The following is a 27,655-nucleotide window of genomic DNA, read 5'->3' on the forward strand; positions in this document are numbered from 1 at the left end:
GAGTACAAATTGTTTTTCAGGCTCCAGAGTAAACAATTTCCTTTTTCTCCCCAGCTCCGAGATGAATATTAGGATTATTCTCTTTTGCCTGTGTTCTCAGTCTTGGAACGATTTTTTAACTCTTTTCTTGTTATATGATACATTTTTAAATAGGACCAAAGAACTTCTATTGAATTCTTGTGGAGCTTTCTATCTGTAGACTCCATCTGTCCATTCATCTATCCATAATTCAACATTCATTGAGCCGTGCTATGTGCCAGGCATGGTGCTAGATACTGAGGGTCCATACGTAAACTAGACACGATTGTTGCCTTCAAAAGCTCAGCATCTAATAAAGGAGAAGGATGTTTTTTCAAGTAACTGTAAGGATCTATGTGATAAGTATGTAATAGAGATAAGAACAAAGTGCTAGTAGAGTCCAGAGGAATGAGTGACTTGTTGCTCCATTGCAAAACTGGAGAACACATCACATCAAAGGAGGCAGTTGAGCTGGGCCTAGGAGAAAGATTTGGGTGTTGCTAGGTAGAGATCGGAGAAGTCCCCTTCAATGGAAGGCCTACGGTGAGCAATGGTTCATGGACAAGAGAGTGTGATGAGTTTAGGAGGAGCTGTCCATCAGGCTGGAGTACATGGTTTGAGGATCAAGTGCTGTGTTGGTGAACTGTGGCTATAGCGTGGAGAACCCTAAGAGACATTCATAATAGGTTGAGCTGGTTTTTAAATTTAATTAACGTGTAGGATATAACACTTTAGTGTTTGCAAACAGTATGTTGTCTCTATTATTTCATTGGATATCCATGATTGTCCTGTAAGACAGACATAACTTATCCTCCATTTTACAAATGAAGAAACTGAGGCACAGTGAGGTTAAGGATTTACTCAAGGTTGCATAATCAGCATGTGGCTGAACTGATTCTCAAAGCCAGGGCTTTCAGTCTGAAAATTTATGCTTTTTAAAAATTAAATCTTGAAGCATAACATATAAACATAAAAAGCCATACCCACAAATCCTAAGTGTATGAATTAAAAATTTTTGCAAAGCAAATATAGTAAATAATCTCCAAATCAAATTGGGGAAGTTTGACCTCTTTCTAATGTTGCACTTTCCAATCTACAAGCATGGAATATTCATTCATTCATCTTATTTTGTAATTTCCAGAGTATAGGTCTTATTTATATTTCTTAGACTTATTCCTGAGTTTTTGAATTTTTGATGCTATTATAAAATCTTTTATTTCTAATTTTAATTTATGAGTATTTGTTTTTGTATAAAGAGGTACAACTGACTTTTATATGTTGCCTTTGTGTCTAGGTATCCTGCTAAATTCAGTTAGTAATTCAACTAGACAGACACTATTGAATTGGTCAAGGCCTTCAGTGCAGTGTTAAATAGAAGGGAAATAGCGGGCATCCTGTCTTTTTTTTTTTTTTTTTTTTTTTTTTTTAAATATCAGAGGACATCTTACATGATGATATGATATGATACGATATTGGTATGATACTGACTCAAGGACTTTTGTAAATATTGTTTGTCAGATTCAGAAAATTCTCTGTTCTTCTGATTTGCAAAGATGGCTGTGGAATGGAGTTTAGGTTTCAGGAGGGAGAGAACAGAAGCAGAAAGTCCAGTGAAGTCTGCACTAGCACCAGAAGCCATGTGGACACAGAGGAGGGAATGCATGGGAGAGATGTCCTGGGTTACTCTGTTTCCCCAGTCAATCTTACTTGATCATTGCTCATCTCAGGAAAGCTTCAAAAGAAAAAGGAACACTAAAAGTTTCCAGGATTCTCCTTCTCTGAAGTCCCAAGTAGTGTTCTTGAAGATATTAACAGATATTTAATGATAAAGGTGTGGTGGTCAAATCCATTTGGAAAAGTCTGAATACAACAGCACCCTCTTGGAGAGTCACAATGCACAAGGCTCTGACAATCCTGCAGCAAAGGTAGTAATTTAATTTAGTTTAACATAGCACCCATTCTCCTATTTCCAATGTCCACAGCATCAAAAAAAATAAAAGAGGTTCAGAGGAATTTCATAGATCCTCTCTTAGTAAGTTTAGGAAGTTTAATGATTCCCATTTGTAATAAAATCTGTTATGAGTCAGTGTATTGGTGTTCCTGAGGTTATAACCATACCCTTCTCTTTATCCTAGACATTCAAAACCATTGAGAAAGAAACCTAGACATCAAATAGGGATCAAAATATTACCTCAATTGCTGGTGAAGCTCAATTGGAGGAAGCTGTTTGGACTAGGGTCCAGATTGATTTTCAAATACTTCCCTCTGAATCATATGGACTTGCCCACTCAGCTGCAGGGAGGAGAAGCTCTGCTCAGTGGTTACTTCCACTTGCACAGCAGAGCAGAAAGTAGAATACAAATGTTCTGTGGGCAGGTAGACCCAAAGGAAGAAAGACCACATGGGAATAAGAGCTTTGGACCTTAGCCCTTCCCAAGTGAGGAATGTAAACCTAATGCCATACTCTAATAATTCCACCAAAAGATAATCAAGCAATATATGGGAGGAAGCAGGTTTGAGGAGTGAAGAAAAAACAGAAAGCCTAAAAGAGATGGGAGTTTGAAGATTCATTTATGCTGGGACAAAGGGAGAAAGAGCTGCCTGTTCCAAGTGCTGAGAAGTGGTCTGTAGTCTATTTTTGGCTTAAAAGTTGATTTCTTGATGTTTAGGAGAGTGGAGAGCAGGGCTTTAATTAGCCTGGATATAAAGAAGATGGAATAGGAAAGACGAACCATTTTCTTCGGGGCCCAGGCAAGAGGAAGTCTTAGGCTGCGGTGGGGGCATCTAGTAGTCCTATCTGTACTGCATGGATGACTTGACTTGCCAATATTTGTTTCTCTATTTTCCTTGCACTCTAAACAGCCCAGTCATGGGTGATGTGCTGATGCTTAGCTGTAGAGGGCAAGGAGCAGGAGAAGATGGAGGCCAGTGACCCCAGGCTGAAAAAGATTCCCCAACCCTTGGGAGATTGTTTCTATCGTGGGCACTGTTGGCATGCTCCAGGGTGGGCAGAAAGCATGCAAGAAAAATGCCTCCATTTTCCTGGGGCAGTCCTATAGCCTTACCCTCTGCTATTTTGCCCTTGAACACTTAGCAAATTTCTCTGAAGGGCTATGAGAGGCTGGCTTAACAGGGATGGGCTTTACACAGTGGGGATCTGAATTATTCCTGAGTCATTCTTGGTTCAGAGAAGCCACAGGAAGAGGAATTAATTGGCATCCTTGGAGGTGTATTTCCTAGACTCGGCTGACTCTTGCAGGTGAAATATTAAGATTCTCAATCACTGTTTGTTGAGTTGTGATATTTGAATCTCATTATAATGGTTGAGGGACTATAATGTACAAAATGAGGGGCTAACATGGAAACATCCACCTACTATCACAATGAGATAAAGGATTCCAAAACACAGTATGCAAGAATGAACTGCTTCCCGTGAGACCGGGAGCCACGGCCCATCCATTCAGGCCGTTAGCCTTGCTTGAGACATTTTTGATCCGGAAGAGGATTGTTCTTTTTCTCTTGAACCTGAGCATTCTGTTCCTCCAAGGCTGAGCTAATCCTGTGCATAAGTAGAGAAGGTAGCCAATTTTGTGGGCTAACTGTAGGGGTTGAGGTTGAGTGGAAAGGAAGTAGAGGTGGATTATAAAGTGCAGCCTATGCAAATGTATCTACTAAAGGCTCTGAATTTAATACATTTAATCATTCCTTTTGGTTAAGAATTATTTTAAATTTCCTTTAGATCTCTTTTGGTTAAGAATTATTTTAAATTTCCTTTAGATTTCTCTTTGAGAGGATAGCTCATTGGTATTGTCTACTTAACCACAAGGGTTTGTAAACCTGTTGCACATTAGAATCACCAGGGGAGCTTAAAAACCACTGAGCCTTTGTCCCATCACTGACCAATGACATCACACTCTCGGGGCTGGGATCTGGTCAAGTGTGGGGCACAGTTTTAGAAAGCTACCCCCATATGGATTAGATGTGTAGCCGAAGTTGGGGCATCATTGCCTTAAGGAAATAGAACATTGAACAGGTAAGTTTTGATGAGAAGATCATGGAGAGAGAGAACTTACAGAGGCATGGCAAGGCAGAGTGTCACATGGGTTTATATTTTAACAATTTCTATTGAATTCTGCAACACAACTGCTTCTATGTGTAGTGGTTTGCCATTAATGAATATATCCCAGTCTTAGAAAGATGAGGACCCAGATAGGACATCCTAAAGAAGGTATTTCCCAGCAGGCTACTGGGAATTTACCCAAGTCTTTATAGATAACCTTTGAATGGTGGAAAAATTTTGTGATTTTGTTTTGTTTTTAAGCTAGACCTCATTACATACAAATTTATTCTAAATTAGCTACGTGTGGAGCTTTTAATAGTTCAGCGTGAGGGATCAATAAGGTCATCTGTGTAACATCCTAGTGAGAAAAAGCAGAAGTAACCTTATGGCCACTTCCTGAACAAGAGGAACAGAAGAGGAGCCTGGAGCTCGGAGAAGTCCCAGGGCCAGCTCCAGTGACATAGTTAGAAAGTAGCCTACATGAGACCCATACTCAAGCGGTCCAGCCCCTCTTTCTTGTGCCGGGCTGGCTGCCTCCCTGCAGTGCGGGCCTTGTGGTTAAACACTGAGTGATGCCACCTGAACAGATGTGCTGAGCAAATCTAACACGTGCCTCATTTAATGCTCTTATTGTTTGGATACAGATATCGGAGTCGCAGTAGCTTTCACCCTGAGGAGACCAGGTTGGTATGAGGGTTCCTGTGTACCTCTTGCCTTATCTTGGGGATGACCCTGGGAGGATATTATGATCCTAAACCAGAAAGCCCCGTACTTTTTGTGAAGTGGGAGGGTTCTCATGCTGGAATTCTCTGCAGAGTAGAGGTGGTTGGGGACGTGGTGGCAGCTGCCTTAGTGACTTACCAGGTAAGTCTTCCTGATTTGATGGTTGATCCCGATACATTGTCTGGAAACCCCTGAAATCCTCTTATTTGTCAGCAAGCATAATATCATCTTCCTCATGGTATGCTGTGGGGATCCTAAAAGACAATGTGTGTAAAATGATGTTCCTGGCACATAGTGAGTGAGTGCTTTATACAGGTGTAAAAAAATTGTAAACTCACATTTCCTTGTTATCAATATTGTGACACTTCGTAGCATGCTTTACACTTGAAAAACATTGTTTTCTATTTTAATATCACCCTGTGAATTGGGTAAGAAATGTCCTTGTGTCATATGGGAAGAAATATGCATCTGAGTTAAGTATCCAACCCCAAATTCTAGAGCTAACAATGAATTCAGGCAGGTGCCCGAGCTGAGCCCTGTGTCACGGGTTCATTCTCTACCGCCCAATCTGCCAGTGGCACCATCGTTCTGGGCTGGTGAGCCATGCCTCCTCTTGCTGCTCCATGTCACAAGGCTGTGGAGAAGAAATCAATTTTCATCAAGAAACCTTTTCATTCTGGGAGTCATGCTGGGTGTGCCCTTGATGACTGACTCACAGTTTCAGGCAAACAACCTTGTATGTTTGTGATACTAACATCAGCGCACCCAAGAGGGCCGCGCTGGTTGTAAATCCTTCGGGCATTCCTGGAAGTTTATTTGGCTTACCCTTCACGAGGCCTGAGCTGTGCCTAGACCACTGCTTCTCAACACTGGGTCTGCCCTAGAGTAATTAAAGATCTCTGAAGGTGGTTCGAGACATCAGTATTTTTATAAACTTCCTTAGGTGACTCCAATGGGCAGCAGGGTCCAGAGCTCTTGGCTTCAGAAGGGCAGCGGTGCCTGTCTCTACGAGGTGGGGCATCTCATCCTCTTCCCTGGTCTGTGACAGCATCTTCAGCCATGCCCCAATGCCTCAGGCGCTGGCTTCCCTACGGGAGAACTCAGAACCCTGAGGCCACCCATTACGAGGATGCCAGCTCCCGAAAGGAACCTTATGTCTCCCTTGGCAGATACTGTCTTTTATTGTTAGCAACTCCCTATTTATGGATGGAAGTCATTTAGCTGCTTCAAGCAGCCTCCAGAGCCCAATGGCCACATTCCCAGGAACATCAAATTCTGCCTCTTTGAACTGCTCATGGCAGGGGACACCTGGGGACCACAAATGCCAATTCGGGGTTGGGAAGGTACTAGCTTTACGTCCCTGGCTTGGGAACAACCCTTTGAAAACAGAATAGTGAAAACTATTATTGGAAGTCCTCCTTGTGTATGTTCTCCAGAGATTCCTGGGAGACTTAGGATGATGTTCTCATCAGAGGATGATGGCAAATCAAAGGCGGACAATGCTACCTCCAAGAAGGGCACTTATTTAGCACTTTCTATATCCCAGACACCGTCTTAGGTGCTTTGCTATGTTAAATCATTTTATTCTCACAATAATCCTGTAGAGTAGTTATTTCCATTATACACAGAGGAAACTGAGGCTCAGGGAGGTACTGGACTTGCCCAAGAAGTTAGGGGTCCTGTCCACATCTGGGTGCTTTCAGAGTCCATTCTTTCCATTCTAACGTATCTCAGGGTCTCAAAGGACCCCTAAATTCCCCTAGGCCAGTCCCCCCTTCTGATGCTTGTCTTCTCTACAACATCCTTTAACAGTGATGCTCAGGTCTCTGCTTGCACGTCTCCAGGAACGGGAACTTCATTTCCTCGCAAAGTAGTTCACTCCACTGTTCAGACAGCACTGATGTGGGGGCTCCTTAATTCCTTATCTGAATTTAAAAAAGCAGGACATACATAGAATAAGTGAACAAATAAGTGAATAGAATAAGTGAATGAGTTGAGTGAACATCTATCTCCTAGAGCCTTCCACTCACTGGTCTTAATCCTACTCTTAGGACAATAAGACTAATTAAGGTTTGTTGAGCAAATAGTATGTTCCAGGTACTGTGCTAAATACTTTCCGTTTATTATCTCATTTCACACATGAGGACCCTGAAGTTTAGAGAGACTAAGTGACCTGTTCAAAGTTGCAGAGATAGTGCTGGGATTAGAATCGAGGCAGTCTGACTGTGGAGGCTGATCTTAACCACTGCACTCCACACATCCTAAGTCCTAAACATATAAGCTAAATGGGAGACTGATTGTTCCACTGCTTTTCATGTTCCAGGCCCACAGATGTTCACTGAATGGGGTTTGAACCTTTGCTGCCATCTCCTCCCTTCACCTCCAAATGTTCACTTCCTTGTTCCTTCCCCTCCTCTCTCCAAGGCTGGCCAGCCTGCCTGCGTCAAGGCCAGGACTTTCCTCCAGCCCAGTTTCATCCATCTGTGCCCCAGAGCCCTGTTCTCAGCAGTCCCCCAGCTCAGAAAGGGGTTCTGTAGGAGGCTGGCAGAGCATTAGGAATGCTCTTGTCTTTCAGAGACCACGGACTGGGGAGATTCCTGTGATGAGAAGGAGGCTTACGGGCGTGGTGGCGGGCCCCTGTAATCCCAGCTACTTGGGAGGCTGAGGCAGGAGGAATGCTTGAACCTGGGAGGTGGAGGTGGCAGTGAGCTGAGATCGTGCCACTGTGCTCCAGCCTGGGGAACAGAGCAAGACTCCATCTGGGGATTGCAGGGGGTGGGGAGAGAAGGAGGCTTGGAAAATGGCTTCCTGCTCATGGCTAACAATAATAGCAGTGGACCTTTTGGGCATGTGCCATATGCCAGCTGAGCTGTGCGCTTATGGAAGGACCTCAGTAAGTTCCAGGCCTTCTTGACCTTGGTCTCAATGACATTAGATGAAGGAGAAGCTGAGACTCAGAGCCACTCATGTCACAGGACAAATAAGAACAGAAACAGAGTTTGAACCCTGCTGCTGCTTGACGGTGTTCACTCTGCTGAAGGGAATGGACAGGCTCTGGCTGCCCAGTGGTTAGACCCTGGGCTTTGAAATCAGCCAGGCCTGGGACCCAGTGGTAGCTCTGAGATGTTCAGAACTGTGTGACCTTAGAAACATTGCCCGGCCTCTCTGGGCCTTGGCTCCTCATCTGTAAGATGGGCAGGAGAGGGTTGCTGTGGTGATTAAATGATGTGACTGCTTTTTTATGCCTAGCAGAATGCCTGGTGAGCCAGGAGAAATAGAAATTTCAGCTAGTGTTGTTGGTATTTAGTTTGCCTCACCTACATGCAATTCCAGGTGGACCTCATGGTTCCAATTCGGGTGGGATTTTTGTGGTTCTGCAAAAGCAGAGCTCCCTGGAGAGCTTGCTGGGTGCCCCTAACACTTGTCTTTTGCCCCCATCCTGGGTGGATGAGGAGGCTGATGGGCTTCATGAAGCTTCGTGTGTTTATGTGTCTACCTTCTCCTAACACATCTGAATGACTCAAAGTTTTTATTATTCTTTTTTTTCTTCTTTTCAGAAAGGGGATGTTTGGGCTGAAGCTGAAGAAGAAGAAAAATAAGGCAGAGAAGGGGTTAATCCTAGCCAACAAGGCTGCAAAAGGTGAGGCTGGGGGTGGGGTGCTGACAACTGGGGCCTGAGAGTCTCGCAGAGTGGACCCCTCCTTGGCTGAAAATGCAGTTCCCTCTCAATGGGAGTGAGGGGGAGTGTGTGTGCTGCCCCCTGACCCTTTAGGTCCTGCCAGTCACAGGTGTAGGCCCAAGACAATCCCCAAGGCCCTTGGTCATCTGGGCCAAAGAGGTGAGTGGGCATGGAAGGGGTCCCCGTGAGAAAGCAGCAGCAGGGTTCAAACTCTGTTTCTGTTCTTATTTGTCCTGTGACATGAGTGGCTCTGAGTCTCAGCTTCTCCTTCATCTAATGTCATGATGTGGGTTGCTGGGCTGATCTCACACAGCTGTGGGGAAGATCGAGCAAGATTTTGAAAATAAGAGGATCACAGTTACTGTGGGGGAGGCTTCACACACAGCATCTCATTGAATCCCTCCACCACCTTCCCAGTAGCTATTGGCACCCTAGTTTTACAAGTGAATTTACAGAGATACAGAGAGAGTAAATAAAGTGTGGAAGAGACGCTGGAGAAGTTATTAAAAGTGTCAAGATGGTGACCGCAGAGCTTAAGCCAAGTGCAGTGAGGTTCTTCTGAGCTTAGGGTCCTGTATAGCTGCACAGACCACGTATCCATGAAGCTGGCTGGCCCTGAGCATGGGAGGTACGCAGCCAGGAAGCAACAGCATTGGGATGTAAAACCAGGCTGCTCACTTTCTGCTGTTAGAATGGGATACTTCCTTCTCCAAAAGGGTGAAGTCTTGAGTTACGGGGTGAACTGCATCAGTAGAGGCCAGGACTGGGTAGATCCTCAGTGTTTATTGAATCCAATTGGATCAATGGTTTCCAAGTGGACAGACGGGGTGGTCCTCTGGAGACTTCTGCTGCATAGCCTTGATTAAAAACCAGCTCAAGGCTAGTTTTCTGGACCATTCCTAAACCAAAATGGTAACGTGGGTCTTGTTAATCTTCACCCCTCTTGTCTCCTCGGGGCCCTGCTTCACTGCCATCTACTGCAGATGTCCTGTAGCCATATGTTGTACCTAACTTCACTCCTTGCCCTTAGGTAGAACCTATCCTTACAGTAGAAAAGTATGGAAACTCATTTACACCCAGGTATTGATAATGATTAAGAGCCTTGGATAGAAAATGAGGGACATTGCATTTTCAGTGGGGACAAGGCTTAAAGCTTAAAAGTCCTTGCTGAGTCAATGAAACTTCCAGGAAGTGGGTGGAAAAGGCTTTGGGGTTATTCCTGGTGTCTTTGAAACTGTAACACTGGGGTAGGCCCTGTGACACAAAGTTGAATAAGGCATAGTCCTTTCCCTCTAGGACCTTATGAACACTAGTATTTATGACATATTTAGTAAGTCTCTGCTGCTTTTTCTTAACATACATCATTCATGACTCTGAAAAGTAGATTCTGTTGTACCCATTTTATAACAGAGGTTCAGAGAAGGTGAGTGGTTTGCCCCTAGTCACACAGCTAGTAAATGGAGAAGCTGGCTCCCGATCCCAGGTGAGTCTTATATCAGAGCCTGAGTTTCCTACCCCATGGGTGGCCTCCAGTTAAGAGCCCTCCCTGAGAAGCTGGCGGATACCTAGGGCAGTCGACCACAGGCATTTCAGAGGAGTTTGCTCCTGTGGCTCATTCTAGAGTCTGCAGCCCACAAAGCAAACAGGGCAGGGAGGAATCAGGCCCCTCCTAGAAAGTAAACAGCATCCATCCTGCTGTCCAGAGGCCAGCCCTGTGGGAGACTGAAAAAACAAGGCCCACAGAACAGAGACTTTGGTCTTGCCTTCTTGGCCTGGCCTGGAAAGTTAGGGCTGTTTGGGGTTAAATGTTTGGAAACTTTCTCTTGCTTTTTTATCTGTGTATTTTGAGGCATTGTAGTTACATCTTAAATTCTTAAAATTCTCTTTACCCTACCCTAACCTAGCCATTAGTTACATTACAAATAGTTATTGGGTACCTCCCACAATCATCCATTTGCCCATTTATTCAAAATGTATTAGAGGAATGTCTAAGTGTCAGCCCTGGGCTAAATTCTGGGACTCTAATGGCAAAGACTGGACCGTCCGAGGGGAGGACAGCGCTGTGCAGGACTCTTTTGTTTGCCGCTCCGGATCTATTCTCCACCCTTAGCCAGCTGCTCTCTGTCCCCTATGGAGGCATGGCCCAGGTCTCTTACCCTTTGCCTTCGGGCTGGCTCTGGCCAATGGGGTGCTCCAGCAGGAGGCGTGGGAGGGAGGAGCATGGGTCAGGCTCCAGGTGACCCTGTCCCTCACCTACAGGAGGGTCACTGCTCCTCGTTGGGAGGCTGACCCCAGCAGACTTACTTTCCTTTGGGGTTCCAGTAACTGCTCTCTCTCTGCTAATTTTGGGGAGTGCCTAGAAGTGGCAACAGCTTGGCTGTTGAGAGCCCCAGATGATGACAAGACCTTTTGTGGTATTCCTACATAAACATCTTTGTAAAACGTCCTCAAATCATCTTACTCTGATGGTACCATCTGTTACCTATTGGGACTACGACTGAGGTAACTAATGGCATTGCAAGTTGAGTAAAGTGCTATTAAAAAAAACAACCCCAAACAGACACTGGGCTGAAATGGAGACTGCTGGGGAATCTCTTCGTGCAGGCAGAGAAGAATTCTCTGGGGAGGTAACATTTAAGCTACAACTTCAAGGATGAGAGGGAGCCCACTGGGCAATGGGCAGGGAGGAGAGCAGTGCAGAGGGAGGGATGCCTGTGAAAAATTCCAGGCAGCAGAGAGCTCGTGAGATTAGACGGAACTGAAAGGGGCCCTTGTGGATAGAGCGCATGAAGTGGGTGAGAGGGCCAGGCAGGCAGGAAGCGTGGGCAGAACCAGATGGAGCAGGTCTCTAATTGCAGATTGTGTATGGACTTCAGATTTATTCTAAGTGCAATGGAAAGCCATTAAGGGGTTTTAAGAAAAGTGACACGGTCTGGTTTTTATAAGGTCACCCTGGATGCTCCATGGTGAGCAGACTGAAGAGAACAAAGTAGTAACTCAACAAATTAGTGAATGAGTGCTGTAGAAGAAGCTTTAGCTGACTGCCTTTCTACCTCAAGGTCTGTCTCACCCTCCAGAATGTACAGAATGTACGCCCCTAGAGGGAGGCGTACGTGATTTGCTAATTCCTGCATCCTCAGCATCTACCCTAGCACCTTTTCTTGCATATATAACGTGTCTTTGAATGTTCACTGGAAGCTTGAAACTTGACAGCAAGGCCCCAGCCTGAAGGCCCTTGCAGTCAAGGAGGGGAGCAGGTATTTTATCTTGCTGCTTCAAGGAGCACAGCCAGGCACTGGCATTCCTTCTGGCAGCTCTGTAGTGCTGGGCTTGTCTTTATTTCCTGAGTGAACGGGTAATAAAAGCAGACTTCTATTCATGAAGAGATCCTCTCTGTAGCTGCTGAGTACCTACAAGGCCTGGTCTATGTGCATGAGCTCCCTGGACACAGCTGCGTTTCTTCGGATGCAGTACTGTTGTGTGTGGTTTGCTGTTTAAAATCAGAGAACCAAAATGCATCAAAGATGGAAGGTACCTTAGAAAGTATTAAATTGATGGGTTTAAAAGGTGAGTCCCCTGGATCCCTGGGATTCTGAACCATGGCTTCAGGAGTGTCTGAAGGTGGTGGCTATGAGAGTCTGCAGGAGGCCCCTGTCCCTATTCCACTCCATGGAACATAAAACAGTGTGATATAAACAGGCTTGTGTTATATACTGAAGTTCCAATCAAGTTACATTTATAAAAGGATTCTGTTGCTTTAACAAATTTTAAAACCACTTTTCTTGCCCAATTCTTTTGTCTTATGGGCAAGGAATAAAATGCCAAGAAATTCTGGGTGGTTTGTTCAAGTCATCCAACTGGGAATGCATAGACTTGAATGTCTACCATGGACCCTGTATAAAGCTAGGGGCTTTATATAGTTTGTTTAATTTTCCTAACCTGTTGGGGGTAAATGATGTTAGCCTTGCCTTGTTTTACAAGTGAGGAAAACGGAGCTGAGAGAAGTAACTTCTCTGAATCAAAGAACGAGAAAGTGGAAGGACTGGAATTTGAACCCAAATCTTTTGGATTCAGGTCTTTGAGCTACATCATGCAGAGTCTCTCGGTTTATTAGGAAGGCTCAGCCACTCTTGTTTTTGCAGAAAATCTGGTTGAGAAGCGGTTCTCAGGCTTTGCTGTACACTAGGATCATCTGGGGAATTTCAACAATCTCGACATCCAGCAACATTCCAGATAAATTAGAATCTAGGGTGGATAGGAAAATATTCTAAGGAATATGTTTATTATCTATTCATTTAAGTTTCCTAAATGCGTGTGTACTGTTTCATAGGGCTTCCCAGGAAACCGATCCTTCCTAGACTCGTGTGTCACAAACTACCATTAACTCAGTAACTTAGAAGAAGGCAGATGTATTCTCTCTCAGTTATGGAGGCCAGATGCTAGAAATCAGTATCACTGGGCCAAAATCACAGGCCCCACTCCTTCCAGAGAATCTGTTGGTCACCAATTCTAGCTTCTGGTTGTGGCAGCATCTGTCTAATCTCTGCCTCCATGGTCACATTGCCACCTTTTTTTTTTTTCTATGCAAAATCTCCCTTAAGGATACATGTGATTGCAATTACGGTTCACCTGGATCACCTCATCTGAAACTCTTAATGTAATCACATCAGCAAAGACCTTTTTTCTGAATAAGGTAACATTTACAGGCTTCAGAGATGAGGACTGGCTATCTTTTCTGAATATCATACATTGCTACTCAAAATTGACCTGCAGATGGCAGGAATAACCTCATCTGGCATCTAGCTGTTAGAAATGCAGAATTTATCTGGGCACGGTGGCTCATGCCTGCGATCCCAGCACTTTGGGAGGCTAAGGTGGGAGATTTGCTTGAGCCCAGGAGTTTGAGACAGCCTGTGTAACATAATGAGACCCCCTCATCTCTACAAAAAAATATTAACAAGAAAAAATTCACCGGGTGTGGTGGAGTGTGCTTGTAGTCCCAGCTATTCAGGAGGCTGAGGTGGGAGGATCCTTGAGCCTGGGAATTCAAAACTGCAGTGAGCTGAGATCTTGCCACTGCATTCCAGCTCCAGCCTGGGCAATAAGTAAGACCCTGTCTCCAAAAAAATTAAAAAGAAACGTACAATCTTGGGCCCCACCCAGACCTACTGAATCAGAATCTGCATTTTAACAGCTTCCTAGGTGATGCTTATGCATACTAGATTTTGCTAATGAGGCTCAGAGAATAAATGATGCATCTGAAGTTCCATTGCAGCAAGGTCATGACTTGAAACATGTCTTTTGTTAACTTAAATCATATAATTTATAAATTAAGAAGGTAGACTTTATTTTTTATGAAGGGTTACAGCCTGCCAGGTGCCCATTTGATGGTCTGGGAAGCATAGCCTCCCACAGAGCGCAGAGACAGACACTTCCAGAAAGGGAAGAGTACGACAGGAATTCAAATTGAAACGGTTGGCCAGATATACATATTTACAGGTTACAGGAGGAGCTATGAATATTCAAGAAGGTGGTCTCGATGCATGTGTTCTGAACACACGTGCGTGTTATATATGACCCAAATTTACCTTGGGGTGGAGACTTAATATTTAAATGTATTAGAATTAGGCCGTATGTGTAAAAAGATCTTTTTAAGGAACAAAAGCACTCAAGTGTGCAGACTCTTTAAGCAGCCAGAACCAGTCTATAGTTTGTGTATTTTTTTGTTTGTTTGTTTTGAAATGGAGTCTCAGTGTCTCGCTCTGTCACCTAGGCTGGAGGGCAGTGGTACAATCTCGGCTCACTGCAACCTCCACCTGCCAGGTTCAAGCGATTCTTCTGCCTCAGCCTCCCGAGTAGCTGGGACTACAGGTGCCCACCACCACGCCCAGCTAATTTTTTTTTTTTTTTTTTTTTTTGAGACGGAGTCTCGCTGTCACCCAGGCTGGAGTGCAGTGGTGCAATCTCGGCTCACTGCAGGCTCCACCCCCTAGGGTTCACGCCATTCTCCTGCCTCAGCCTCCCGAGTAGCTGGGACTGCAGGTGCCCGCCACCTTGCCCGGCTAATTCGTTTTGTATTTTTAGTAGATATGGGGTTTCACCGTGTTAGCCAGAATGGTCTCGATCTCTTGACCTCATGATCCACGTGCCTCGGCCTTCCAAAGTGCTGGGATTATAGGCGTGAGCCACTGTGCCTGGCCTGTCTGTGGTCTTTTTATCAGGAGAAAGTCACTGAAGTCAGTCTCTTGTGTAATTAAAGCTGTAGTTATAGCTTGTAGAACAGGGGCTGGGAGTCAGTTATTCAGTGTCTGTCAGTGGTGGGCAAGCAGTAAATCGTTTATTGCTTATCTTGAGGCTGGTGCTTGTGCAGCTGCTAGAGAAAAAGAAAAACCTGTGGCAGTTAGAGCATAGTTTTTTTTGTTTGTTTGTTTGTTTTTAAGTATAGGAGTGCATGACTTAACTTTTGCCTGTCATGACTTTAGGCCCTGTTTATAATTTGGTATCTTATTGCCACAGAGAGTCCATTTTGTCAGTCTTATCTCTATTTTAACATTAATGCTGGTCAGTTGTTGTGTCTAAACCACAAAAAGGAAGTATAATGAGGTATGCCTGATCTCCTTTCTCATCATTGCCAAAAACTCAGGGTTTTATTTTTGTTTTTTTATTGTTTTTTGGGATGGAGTTTCATTTTTTGCCCAGGCTAGCGTGAAGTGGCGTGATCTCAGCTCACTGCAGCATCTGCTCCCCTGGGTTCAAGCGATTCTCCTGCCTTAGCCTCCCAAGTAGCTAGAGTTACAGTTGTCTGCCACGACACCAGGCTAATTTTTGTATTTTTAGTAGAAAGGGTGTTTCACCATGTTGGCCAGGCTGGTCTCGAACTCCTGTCCTCAGGTGATCCACTCGCCTCAGCTTCCCAAAGTGCTGGGCTTACAGGTGTGAGCCACCGCGCCTGGCCAGAAACTCAGTTTTTAAGATTTTTCTGGGGTCTCCTTGGGTGGGGGAGGGGGTTGCTTAGGATTTTATTTTTAGTTTACACTTTAGATTCATAATCCAATTTTTCTTTTCACAATCCCGTCCACATAAATCTGTTCTTTTTTGGAAACAGAAGAGGCATAGTTTTAGAAAAATGAAGGATGTATCTGGCATTTCTGCCAATAAGATGTTAAGTTTTATGCTGGCAGAGTATGCCTTCTAGTCTCTTTGTACCACTTATGGTGCCTGCCACGGGGCTGGCATAAGGCAGAGGCTCGATTGCCACCACGTGTCAATTTCACAGGATTTTCTTCCTTTGTTTGCTTCTCCAGATAGTCAAGGTGACACTGAAGCACCACAGGAGGAGCCTTCTCACCAGGAAGGACCAAGAGGAGATTTGGTCCATGATGATGCTTCTATCTTTCCTGTCCCCTCAGCTCCTCCAAAGAGAAGGTACAGTATGGATGCAGGTGGTCAACACACATTTGCTGAGCATCTCCTATGTGCCAAGCACCTCTGCAGGTGCTCGGAGAAGAGAGTAAGACATAGTCACTGTCTACAGGCAAGCAAGGTCTAAGGCAGGAAGACTGTGTTAGCTCAGTTTTCTCTATGGCAGTGCTGGCCTCTTGATACCGTTCAGCCTTCATCAGGCCAGGATCATGGTTCTACAAACTTCTGGTCTTAAATCTCCTGAGAGAAGGTGCTCATGTCGCTCACAGTTCAGGAATGACAGCAGGAGCTGTCTCTTACCTGCTCTTTGATTCATCAAGGTGCTCATTATCTTAGCTTCTTGTCTGTCTCAAATCAGAAAGTGGTTCTTATGCTACCCAACAAAAAGTCAAAACAAGCTGGCCTTCTGCATGCATTTCACTGCATCAGTTAGCAATAATGTGTAACAGCCCCCAGATCTGTGGCTTAATATAATAAGCAGTTATTATTGCTAATGAATTAGTTGGATAGTTTTGCTGATCCCAGATAGTTGCAGATGCATCATTCATGTTTCTGTAGTCATTTGGCAGCTCTGCTGACTAGTTTAGGAGTTGGCTGGTGGTAGCCTGGCTTAGTACTGCTTCAGCTGAGACCGGCTGTTCTCTGCATGATACCAGATCCTCCATCAGGCTAGTCTGAGCTTGTTCCAATGGTAGCAATGGCAGGGTTCTAAGAGAGTGGAAGTACAGAATTTCTCTTGAAGCGTAGGCTTCGAACTGGCAAAAGTCATTTCTGCTGCCTTCTGTTGGCCGATACAAGTTACCAGCCCAGCCCACATAAGAGTAGGAAGAGACTAAACGTTACAGGGCAACAAGTTTGGATACAGAGAAGCCAATGACTGGGGCTAACAATGCTTTCAGTCTACCATATTTGTTTATGTCAGTTTCTTACTTGTGATAATTCCTCATGCCCTTCCCTTTCTTTTCCACTCAAAGTTATTACTATCAATAAAACAAATTAGTGCTTCCCCATGTGGCTGATCCTGAGTTGTTGTTTCTGGGTTGTGACAGGATGGCAGGGTGCATATATATGGGTTAGAGGGCAGTGGGAATTAGAGAAGGTGATAACTCAGAAATTGACACTCAAAAGAAGACATGAAATGTGTACACACCTACTCACCGCGATATCTCCTTCCTTCCTTTGCTGCACCCTGACAACCACCACCTCTCTACCCTAGTCTCTGAATAGGGATTTCAATCATCTTTTAATACTCAAGATATTTCTTCCCATTCATTTTACTGGGGTGATAGCATTAAGTGGAGGAAGGCAGGAGAAAGAGAAGGAAGGAATAACAGCCTTTTTCTTTTTCCTTGGTCAGAACATTCTCCAGCAATTGAAATTCTATCCACCCACCAATGCTCAATTCAAATCCAACCTCTGCAGTGAAATCTTTGTTGTGTACTCTGGTCCTCAGGAATTTTTTCTCAACAGCTCTTCTGTCATATTTTCTTTACCCTATGACACATTTTACACTTGCCTACTAGTTCTTTTTAAATATATTTCTGTCTTCTCTCCCATGGATGATAGATTGTTACTTCTCAAGGACCAGGAAGATGGCTTATTCATTTTTATTTTTCCCCTGAATCTAGCACTGGGCTTTCACATAATAAATAATCAGTGCAAATTTGCCACCTTATTGATGAACCAATTAAGTGATATTTACCCTTTCTTACACGCATTGTCTCCTTGAGTCCTCAGAGTAACCCTATGTGGTAGGAATTCTTATTTTTACTTACAGTTGCGGAAATTAAAACTAAAGTCCAAAACTGAGGAGAACAAATATTCTCACTCAGATCAGTCTGACTCCAACGCGCTGAGATTTTTACTAACTTAATCTGTTCTCTATTGGACTTGATTATAATCAGCAGAAATGGGATGAAGTCAAATGCAACATGGTATTGTTAGTAACCAAGGGGACAAAATGCAAGAGGAACTCAAGCTCAGTTCATTTCCCACTGATTTCAGCTTCTATGACAATAGGAATTCTTCATCTCTTTCTGTTGTTACCCATCTCTAAAGGCCCAGGTGTTGCACATCTGTTTTCAATTACTTGTGACAGTCCAGATAAATGAAATCCCCCGCAATGTGAAATTTCATGGAGATGGTATCTTTAGTCATTCCTTTCCATTTTTTCCTTTACCAATTCTTTCAAAAGCAATTATGATTATATCTATTAGACATGGCAGAGTGGTCCTGTGTATGGAATCAGGCAGGAGACTGGGAGTTCCTTATTTAGACCCAGCTCTGCCACTGATTTGCTGAGGTATCTCAGTTTCTCATTTTGTTTAAAATTTTAAAAAATACTGATAATAATATAAAAAGAGCTGACATTTATTCTTGCCGGCTACTGAGTTAAACCTTTATATGAATTATATCATTTAATTCTAGCAATCATCTCAAAAATGCTATTATAAGCTCCATTTTTAGGATGAAAAATCTCAGAGGTCAAGTCATTTATCCGCTTATACTTATCTCCCCCAGAGATGTAGAGAGAATATATAATAATATTAAATGAAAGGACTTAGAAATACTTGGGAGAATATTATCGTGACTTATGGATATTCTTCCTTGATGAAACAAATATATTAAACTTTCTTTTAATAGATCAAAACTGTTGACTAAGATCCATGATGGGGAGGTCAGATCCCAAAATTATCAAGTAAGTGACTGGCTCTTCCTGCCCAGCCTCCCCCAGTGCTTCCTGTGTGCATGGATGGTGGTGTCTGGAATGGTGTCCACACTGCTTTGTGTTGCAGATTGCCATAACCATCACCGAGGCTCGCCAGCTGGTGGGTGAGAACATTGACCCAGTTGTGACCATTGAGATTGGGGATGAGAAGAAGCAAAGCACAGTGAAGGAAGGAACCAACAGCCCATTTTATAATGAAGTAAGTCATGGAGGTCACCCACAGCTTTTGCATTAAAATTCTCTTCACCACCATTCTGCAGGATCCTTCGGTCAAACAGAAGAGCTGTGCCCCTCCTGTCTCCCTCCCAGGCCCCCAGTTAAGCCCATGGCAAACTCACTGATTCTTCTTACAAACACAGCCCCCTAAAGCTTTTCACAAAAGGGTCATGGAAAAGAAAGGGAAGGAATTCCTCCTGATTTTAAATTCACTGCTACATTTTCAACACACATTTTCTTATTTCTTATCAGCTCATTTTCATCCATTATAAGCCCTGGGTTTATAGTCAATACATTGATTGAATGTCAGTTAGGGAGAAGATACACATTCTTTTTCCTGGCAGAGACATTGGAAACTTAATTATTGTTTTTGAAATAGGCATACTACCTTGGAAAGTAAAAGTTACATTTTTCTAAGCTGTGTAGAAATTGTAAAGAAAAATCTCAGAGAGGTTTCTAAATATCATACATGCTAAATTCTCTTTTTAAAATAAAAATATTGGCCGGGTGTGGTGGCTCACATCTGTAATCCCAGCACTTTGGGAGACCGAGGCGGGCGGATCACGAGCTCAGGAGATCAAGACCATCCTGGCTAACACGGTGAAACTCCGTCTCTACTAAAAATACAAAAAAATTAGCCGGGTGTGGTGGCGAGCAACTGTAGTCCCAGCTACTTGGGAGGCTGAGGCAGGAGAATGGTGTGAACCCGGGAGGCGGAGCATGCAGTGAGCCAAGATTGTGCCACTGCACTCCAACCTGGGTGACAGAGCGAGACTCCACCTCAAAAAAAAAAAAAAATTACCTGGTGAAAAAATATGGCAAAAGAGACAAAAAGTATAACGATATAGAGTAATGTGTTTCCCTCTGCTCTTTGATCCCCAATGCCCTAGTCCTCTCCCTGGAAGCATTCACTCTCACTAGGCATTTGTGTATCCTTCCAGAGATATTCCAAGCGTGTACCAGAATACAAGGAAATATTGTACCCAAATGGTAGCATTCTATACACACTGTTCTGGACTCTTCACTAAACAATGTATCTTGAAAATAAATCCCTATGGGAGGTACAGCTCATTCCCATTTTGCCTTCCTGGCTGAAGAGTTTTTTATTGCCTTGATATACCATAATATACTAAACCAGTCAGTCTCTCATGAATGAACATGAAACGCTTTTAACCTTTTGCTACTACTTATAATAGTATAACTGGGTCACAAGGTATATGCATTTAAAATTTCCATGTCGCTAATTGCCTTCCAAAGAGGTAACAATTTATACTCAAATGAACAGTGCACAGGAGCATTTGGTTACTTGTAGGCTCTTTGACACAATGAATTATTTCAAAAAATGCAGGACACTTTTAATTCTTATTATCTTGGCTGGACGTGGTGGCTCACACCTGTAATCCCAGCACTTTGGAAGGCTGAGGTGGGTGGATCACGAGGTCAGGAGTTTGAGACCAGCCTGACCAACATAGTGAAACCCTGTCTCTACTAAAAATACAAAAAATAGCCAGATGTGGTGGTGTGTGCCTGTAATCCCGTCTACTCAGGAGGCTGAGGCAGGAGAATTGCTTGAACCTGGGAGGTGGAGGTTGCAGTGAGCTGAGATTGCACCTCTGCACTCCAGCCTGGGCAACAAAGCAAGACATTGTCTCAAAAAAAAAAAAAAAAAAAATCTTATTATCTTAATGGGAGTGGTCATTTAAAAGGAAGGCAGGGAGAGCATGGATAATGAAATCAACAGAAAATACCCAAATCCCATTGGAGCTAATGACTCCTTTCCTCTTCATCATTTGTGCCTCTGAGCCTTTGACTATAAGTGAAATGTCACTAGATTTTCCCTTCTTGTTCCACTTTCTACCCCCAGAAGAGCTTTTGGCATGGATGTCATATGAGATAATATACGAAAATGCTTTAAAACTGCAAAGCTCTACAGATTTATTAATTATAGTAATTATGCATACAAGTCCTGGATCTAAATGACATTAAACTAGGCCCAAGTGTAACTGGTAGAAAAATCACGTAGAAACACAAAAGTTGATCTAAAAACCTTTGTTACAACTTTTGACCTAAATATTCAAGCCCAAAGTTCATCAGATGCTGAAGGAACCCATTAGTTGGAGCTGGGGAATATCTCCCAGCTAGAAGAATATGTGTTGGCCTGGAGGTCTCAGAAGCCTATGTGAGGCAGTTGAGTCTGAAACACATGAAACCCATCAGAAGGTAATAAATATCGCAGCTCATTTGTCCATCCAAAGGAAGCCATAGCATCTGGTGTATTCAGAGAATGAAGAATGTTGTGTAAGTGAATTTTCCATATAAATTTTGAACACCAGGACTCTGAAAAAGTTTAAGCATATATATGAGAAATTTCCTGAAATGTTGTATGTATTGTCTTCTTAAACAGAAGACACTGAACAGAATGGAATCTTTGGTTGATCTCTAAGGACCACCATTTTGAGGATCTCTTATAATGTATGATGACATTTTTCGGTTCCCACATTTTGCTTTTTCTGTTTTGCCCTTTGAAAGCAGGCCATCAGCGCTTGGTCAGTTCTTCCTTTCTGCTGCAGCTGTGTCCATCTCTAAGGGGCCATTCTTCCACTCTAGAGCTCAAAAAAGAAAATCCAGGAAACAGCTTCCCAGGCCTGCCTTCCTGGTTCCCCCTCAGTACCCAAAACACACAAACCAGGACAAAACACCACTTCAGTTTTCTGCATCTTATAATCGTACAACCTCGAGTTTGGGAGGATCTTGACTCAAGAGTCAGATGGTGAAATATCTAATACTTGATCCCCTTGTGATAATGTCAAGAGAACTGAGGTTTGGTCCCAGACCCAACAATAACTAGCAATAGGAATCTGGATAGCATCTTTTAAATTCTTTAGTCTTCAGTCTTATCTGTAAAACATGGGGCTGGTCTAGATAATTTCTCCAACGCCAAAATTCAATCATGGTCTTAGTATTAAAAATACTCACGTCCATAGTTTCTTTGTATTCTCTCCCTGGTAAATCCTGGTAATTTCACAGGGATGTTTGAAACTGAAAAATCCTGGGAAAAGTAGATTTTAGTCAAGTCCACTCCACTTAAAACCATACTGAAATACCATTTTCACGCATAATTATAAACAAAGAAATGAACTGACACTATCAAGGGTTGGTAAGATTATAGAGAGATGGCTATTTTCTTGTTGCCAGTGAGAATATAAAATTCCCATTTGGGAAACAAATTTATACTATCTATTCAAAAGTTGCATGCACTTGATCTATGACCCAACAATTCCACTTCTCATGTTCATTTTAGAGAATTATTCACACATATCCTATGCAAGAATGTGATTGATGGCATTCGTTTTGTTCGAGACAAGCCTGGGCAACATAGTGAGACCCTGTCTCTACAAAAAATTCAAAAAATAAAAAAATTAGCCAGTTGTGGTGGTATTGGCCTGTAGTCCCAGCTACTCAGGAGGCTGAGGCAGGAGGATTACTTGAGCCCTGGGAGGTTGAGGCTGCAGTGAGCCATAATTGTGCTGCTGCACTCCAACCTAGCTGACAGAACAAAACCCTATCTCAAAAAAAAAAAAAAAATTGAGAATTGACAATCAGTTGATGATGTGTGTATATATGTGTATATATATATATATATATATATATATATATATATATATATATATATTCATGCAGCAGTTGGTTAGAATGACAAAGATCTAAATCCACTCCAAGAACAGGATTCTTAGGTGCAAGCCTGGGGTTGATGGCCAGAATGAACTTTTTGTTTTGCAGTACTTTGTCTTTGACTTCATTGGGCCCCAAGTGCATCTTTTTGACAAGATCATCAAAATCTCAGTAAGTATAGCATTGGTGGTAATAGTTGTGGAGAGGTGGGAGAGATTCTGGGCATTGGGGACTCTCTGGGACAACTCAGCATACTTAGAGGGGAATAGATTCAGGAGGGCAAGTGTCAGTTGGTGAGTCTAACCAACAGGCAGAACTTGAAATCACCAGTATGGAGGAGCCTGGGAAGAAAAACCACCCCAAGACGATCTATGCTTCTTGGAAGCAAGTGGTAAGCTATGGTAAAGCTATTACTGACTGAATCGTGTAGCTTACTAGTGTGGGAATGTGAGATACGTGCTTCAAGTGACATTTTAATGCATTGCCAGTTTTAGTTGGTTTTTTAAAATCAAGCAAATGTTGGTGTTTCTCTCTTGGGCTGGTATCTACACTAATGAACATTAATCACATCTCCTCCTCCTCCTAGTTGGGTAATGAATAAAGAAATAGGAACAAGAATCAGGAAAAAAGTATCAATCTCATCAGTGGTAATGCTGGATCAGAGGATGTGATTTGGACTAAGTGGTGGCCATTGGGATTTTCAAAAGTTGCCTCTGAGTGTAGACCTCAGGACCTGCCCTTGGGAAATTGAGTCTGCTGCATAGATTCTTCCTCAGCCCTGCCAGGGGAAGTGCAGAGACAGAGCTTCCTGCTCTAAGGGCCCAATCCAAGTTTACCCACCACATGGAGGACAGAAATGGGAAGGGGAAGTGCCCATGTAGAAGCCAGACTGATCCAAATGAGAGAGAAGTCAGGCCAAATGGGATTGTTACAAACTTTGCACCATCCAGCAAAGGGACAGAGACCAGTGGATGACAGACTGCATCTACCTTACCAGCCTGAGAGATCACCACGGCTTCTCCCAAGGTGGTGAAGGATGGCTGGAGAGTAAGTTTCTCTCTTCCAAACAGTTCGAAGAGGACACAATTCCTCCTTCATGTGTCAGTGTAGGAAGTCGGGAGAATAAAGGAGTGATTTCTTCAACAGTCACACCAGCTCTAATCAGAATTGTGAGGATGACAAAACCTGTTTTGAAGATTTTCTTCCCTGTCTTTGTCACTGACTCAATATAATATCTAAACAGATATATAAAATATGTTCCCTTTAACCACAGCTGACTGTCAGCAAAGTCCTGCATTATGGCCTAGGTAATGGTGGAATTATGACATTACCCTTCCCAGGAGACTTTAAGAATGTGACTCTTGAAGAATGAGAAGTCACCCAGAGCCAAACAATCTTAAGGTTTGAATTTCAGGCATGATGACAAGTGGTGCAGGTGATATTTCAGGACCTGGGACAATGCCCAGGACTTTGTTCCATTGCTCAAGCAACCATCTGTTTGTGGAATCAGCTCCATAGAAGGCTTCTAAGGACTGTCTGATGAACAGTTAATCACTAGATTTTTATATTGTGCCATAGTCTAGGGTCAGGACTGTTTGTGGGACATGTGGACTTCTAGACAGAGGATCAAAGCTACTATTGCCTATCTCTGTTTCTCTAACTTGGAAGAAGAGAAGACTTTAGTGTCCCTAAAAGACTCTTAGAGACAAAAGATTTTAAAATAAAATCTTTCCTTGAGAGGGGAATGTTTAACACAACTTTTCTCTTAGTCCATGAACTGAAAGTCAGTATGCCCAGAATATATACGACATGGGATAAGAAGTGGGGGAGTGCTGTAAGCAGATGCTATTGGGACAGCCAGCCTGTAATACACCCTGGTTGTGCCAAAGACAGTCTTCCCTTCTCAGTGGCCAAGGCATGCAGGGCTCCCAGTACTCTGTGTGTGAGACGTCCCCAGAGTCCTGGTGATTTAACACTTGCCAGAATTGCCTGGTACCCAACCACTGGATGGATGACTTTAAGAGGCATCCTGTGTTATTTAAAGATTTGTTTGGGGCTCTTGCATTTCATCTTGCCCACAGGGACTCTAAACCTGAGAGGACAACTTGAAACTGGCTTGTGTTCTTTCTCAGGCCTTTGGAAAAACACATGAGCAACTGCAAGCATGGTGGGTTTTGGAGTGAGAGCATTATGTGAGCGTCCTTCAGTAGCTCCTCTACTTGAGCCAGGCTGCCTGTACTTCACCTTGGTTCTCTGACACCCATGGAAAGTTTAGGTTAGGGAGAGAGAGTGGAAAGAGAAATGAGGAGGGCTGTCATTTCTTGATGTCAATTGAATTTCTTTTGCTTCAGCAAAAAGGAGCTGTTTGGAAGCTGCAAAAGCCTTCTGTTCATCTGCATTCAATTAGTCAATCATTCATTAATTCACTGAATGTTTATTGAATATTGTGAACAAGGCCATGTGATGGGTGGATGACAGGAGGAAACTGTCCTTGACTTAAGGAGCTTATAGGATTTTATAGTTAGAAGGAAGCTCAGAGGACATCTTGTATAACTTCCAACTGGTGCAAGAATCCTTCTCCTCTTCCTTTACTACATGGAGTTCTTGGGGGCATAACTTGATTATTTGCAGTGATAGGGAGGTCGCTACCTCTAGGAAAGCTCATTCCATTGCTGGGAAGTTCTGACAGTTACAAACATTGTTCTTACATTGAGTGGAAATCTTTCATCCTGTTATTTGGGAACTGTAGAGGGGAACTTACTCTCTCTTCTGCATGATGGCATTTACATGATTTAAAGACACTTCAGTTGCCATTGCCCTTTCTCCACACCTGCCAGTTTTCTCTTTTATGGGTGAAAGATTGAACTTTTCTCCTGGTTCTTCAGCAGTTTCTCGTATGTTGTGGCTTTTCAACCTGGCACCAGCTCTGCACCTTCCTTTAGAACTTCCTCATCCTGAGAGCATTAGCATGAAAATGGGCTGCTGTAACCAAGCCAGGCCCTCTGCTGGCCCTGATCAGACAGAATATTGAGGGTGATCACCTCCTTTGTTCTCACTGTTGTACGTGCCTAAAATGATTCAAGGCAATATGTGATGAGTTATCTGAGAAAGTTGTGAGCAAAGTTGCAGGAGTTTAGGGGAGAAAAGGAACATTTTCAGTTTGGGGGGACTGCGTGGCGGAGGTGACATGTTCTAGGTACTGAAAGATAGGGAAAATTTCAGCAGGAAGAGATGGGTGTTGAAGGGTAAGCTGTACTCAGGTTTATTTTGGTTAAAGGAAGCTTGCAGGCACTGAGAGTTGTCAGGCATCCTTCTATGGAAGATTAGCTAAAATCCTGCTAAGAGCAAGAGGTGAAGGTGAGAGGCTTCTGGAGGTCCTTTACGGCCTTGTGGTTTGATGGCCAAACTCCACTGTGCTCCAGACAGGGTCAAAGCTAGACAAGGGTCAAGGCCTCTTATCCTCAAGGTAAATCTGCCATGCTCCCTGCTCTCTCTCTCCTCAGGTCTTTCACCACAAGCTGATAGGAAGTGTATTGATTGGCTCTTTCAAAGTAGACCTGGGGACCGTGTACAACCAACCTGGTAAGAAAACATCACCTCCCCATCTGAATCTCACTTGTCTTTGGTTTATAGCACGTGGAGGTCATCCCATTCATTCACTCACCTGTGTGACCATTCATTCAATAACACTGAGCACCAGTTATACAAAGTTGAATGAGACATAACTCTTGCCCTCAAATGTTTTACAGTCTCATGATAAAATTATTTTATATGTCTACTTCTGGGGAGTTTTTTTTCTCACACAAATTCTGTCCAATTGAGATATGGACAGGAGAGGCAATGGAATATAGGAGCTAAGAATACAGACTCTGGAGTCAGATTGCCTGGGTTCAAATCCCACTCTATTTCCTAGCTGTGCAACCTTGGGCAAATGACTTAACTTCTCTGGGCCTCAGTTTCCTCATCTGTAGAAATGAGGATAACTTACTACTTCCTTCATAGGTTTGTTGGAGGATTGAGTAAGTTAATACACACAAAATGCTTAGTAAAGAGTCTCACTCATAATAATGACTACAGCATTTTGTATCCTTATACAAAGGATTTGCTGTACTTATTATTATCCCTGATTTGTAGGAAAGAGAAACGCAGAGAAGCAACGTAATTTGTTCAAGGTCAAGAGCAAATAAGTAAAAGAGCCAGCACAGATCTTTTTATGAAAGGCCCCCTATCTTCAACAGGGATTCCAACTCCTGTGACTGCAGGGGCCAGACAGGAAGCATAGCTGCGTGCAGCAGCCTGAGTGTGAGGCATAAAGGAACAGTGGAGTCTGGGAAAGGAGACAGGAAGGCTTGTGCTCCATATACAAGGGCAGTGGCTACTTAGCGCCTTTGGTATTTACTGTCATGTAGGAGTCTGAAGCCAGTGGCCGGGCGCAGTGGCTCACACTTGTAATCCCGGCACTTTGGGAGGTTGAGGCGGGTGGGTCACTTGAGGTCAGGACTTCAAGACCAGCCTGGCCAATATGGTGAAACCCCGTCTCTACTAAAAATACAAAAATTAGCTGGGCGTGATGGTGCGTACCTGCAGTCCCAGCTACTTGGAAGACTGAGGCAGGAGAATGGCTTGAACAAAGGAGGCAGAGGTTGCAGTGAGCCAAGATCATGCCATTGCTCTCCAGCCTGGGCATCGCAGTGAGACTCTGTCTCAAAAAAAAAAAAAAAAAAAAAAAAAAAGAAATGTGAAGCCAGTATTCCCAGAACTTACCATTTTTAAAGAAAAGCCAGAAGTCTAGATTATGTAAGCCATCTTGGAAGTTTTGATTCACAGTGAGGTCAAACAAAAAGACCCAGGAGCCACATTTACGTCCTGTGGGTAAATAATACGTATGTGACTTCTACACTTCATTAATGTCCCCCTATTCCATCAAAGACGGAACCTTGTCTCAGTGATTTCTACTAGGTCAATGCCTTCCCAAGAATCTATGGTAAATTGGGGGAAAAGATGGAGAACTGGTAGGAAGCAAAGGGAGAGGAGGGAAAGGAAGAGGGAAGCAGCATGAGGTTTGGAAATAACTGAGATGATTTACCACCCAGAGCAACAGAGGGAGGAGAGCCTGGGAGGCCTTGGCGCATGGGAG

At 43.4% G+C, this 27,655-nt stretch overlaps 1 protein-coding gene across 2 annotated transcripts in view; it reads left to right on the forward strand.

Moving 5' to 3' along the window:
* FER1L6 (fer-1 like family member 6) overlaps positions 1 to 27,655 on the forward strand; it is a 260,996-nt gene that overhangs the window by 82,566 nt on the left and 150,775 nt on the right. For both annotated transcript variants that reach the window (XM_055287184.2, XM_055287185.2), the window contains exons 2-7: positions 8,359 to 8,441; positions 15,785 to 15,905; positions 18,546 to 18,600; positions 18,698 to 18,829; positions 22,627 to 22,689; positions 26,022 to 26,100. In XM_055287184.2, the coding sequence (XP_055143159.1) occupies positions 8,359 to 8,441; positions 15,785 to 15,905; positions 18,546 to 18,600; positions 18,698 to 18,829; positions 22,627 to 22,689; positions 26,022 to 26,100 (533 nt within the window). The remainder of the gene's footprint in view (positions 1 to 8,358; positions 8,442 to 15,784; positions 15,906 to 18,545; positions 18,601 to 18,697; positions 18,830 to 22,626; positions 22,690 to 26,021; positions 26,101 to 27,655) is intronic.

This window comes from Symphalangus syndactylus, chromosome 7, assembly GCF_028878055.3.
Source record: "Symphalangus syndactylus isolate Jambi chromosome 7, NHGRI_mSymSyn1-v2.1_pri, whole genome shotgun sequence".
In the NCBI taxonomy this organism is placed as follows: domain Eukaryota; kingdom Metazoa; phylum Chordata; class Mammalia; order Primates; family Hylobatidae; genus Symphalangus; species Symphalangus syndactylus.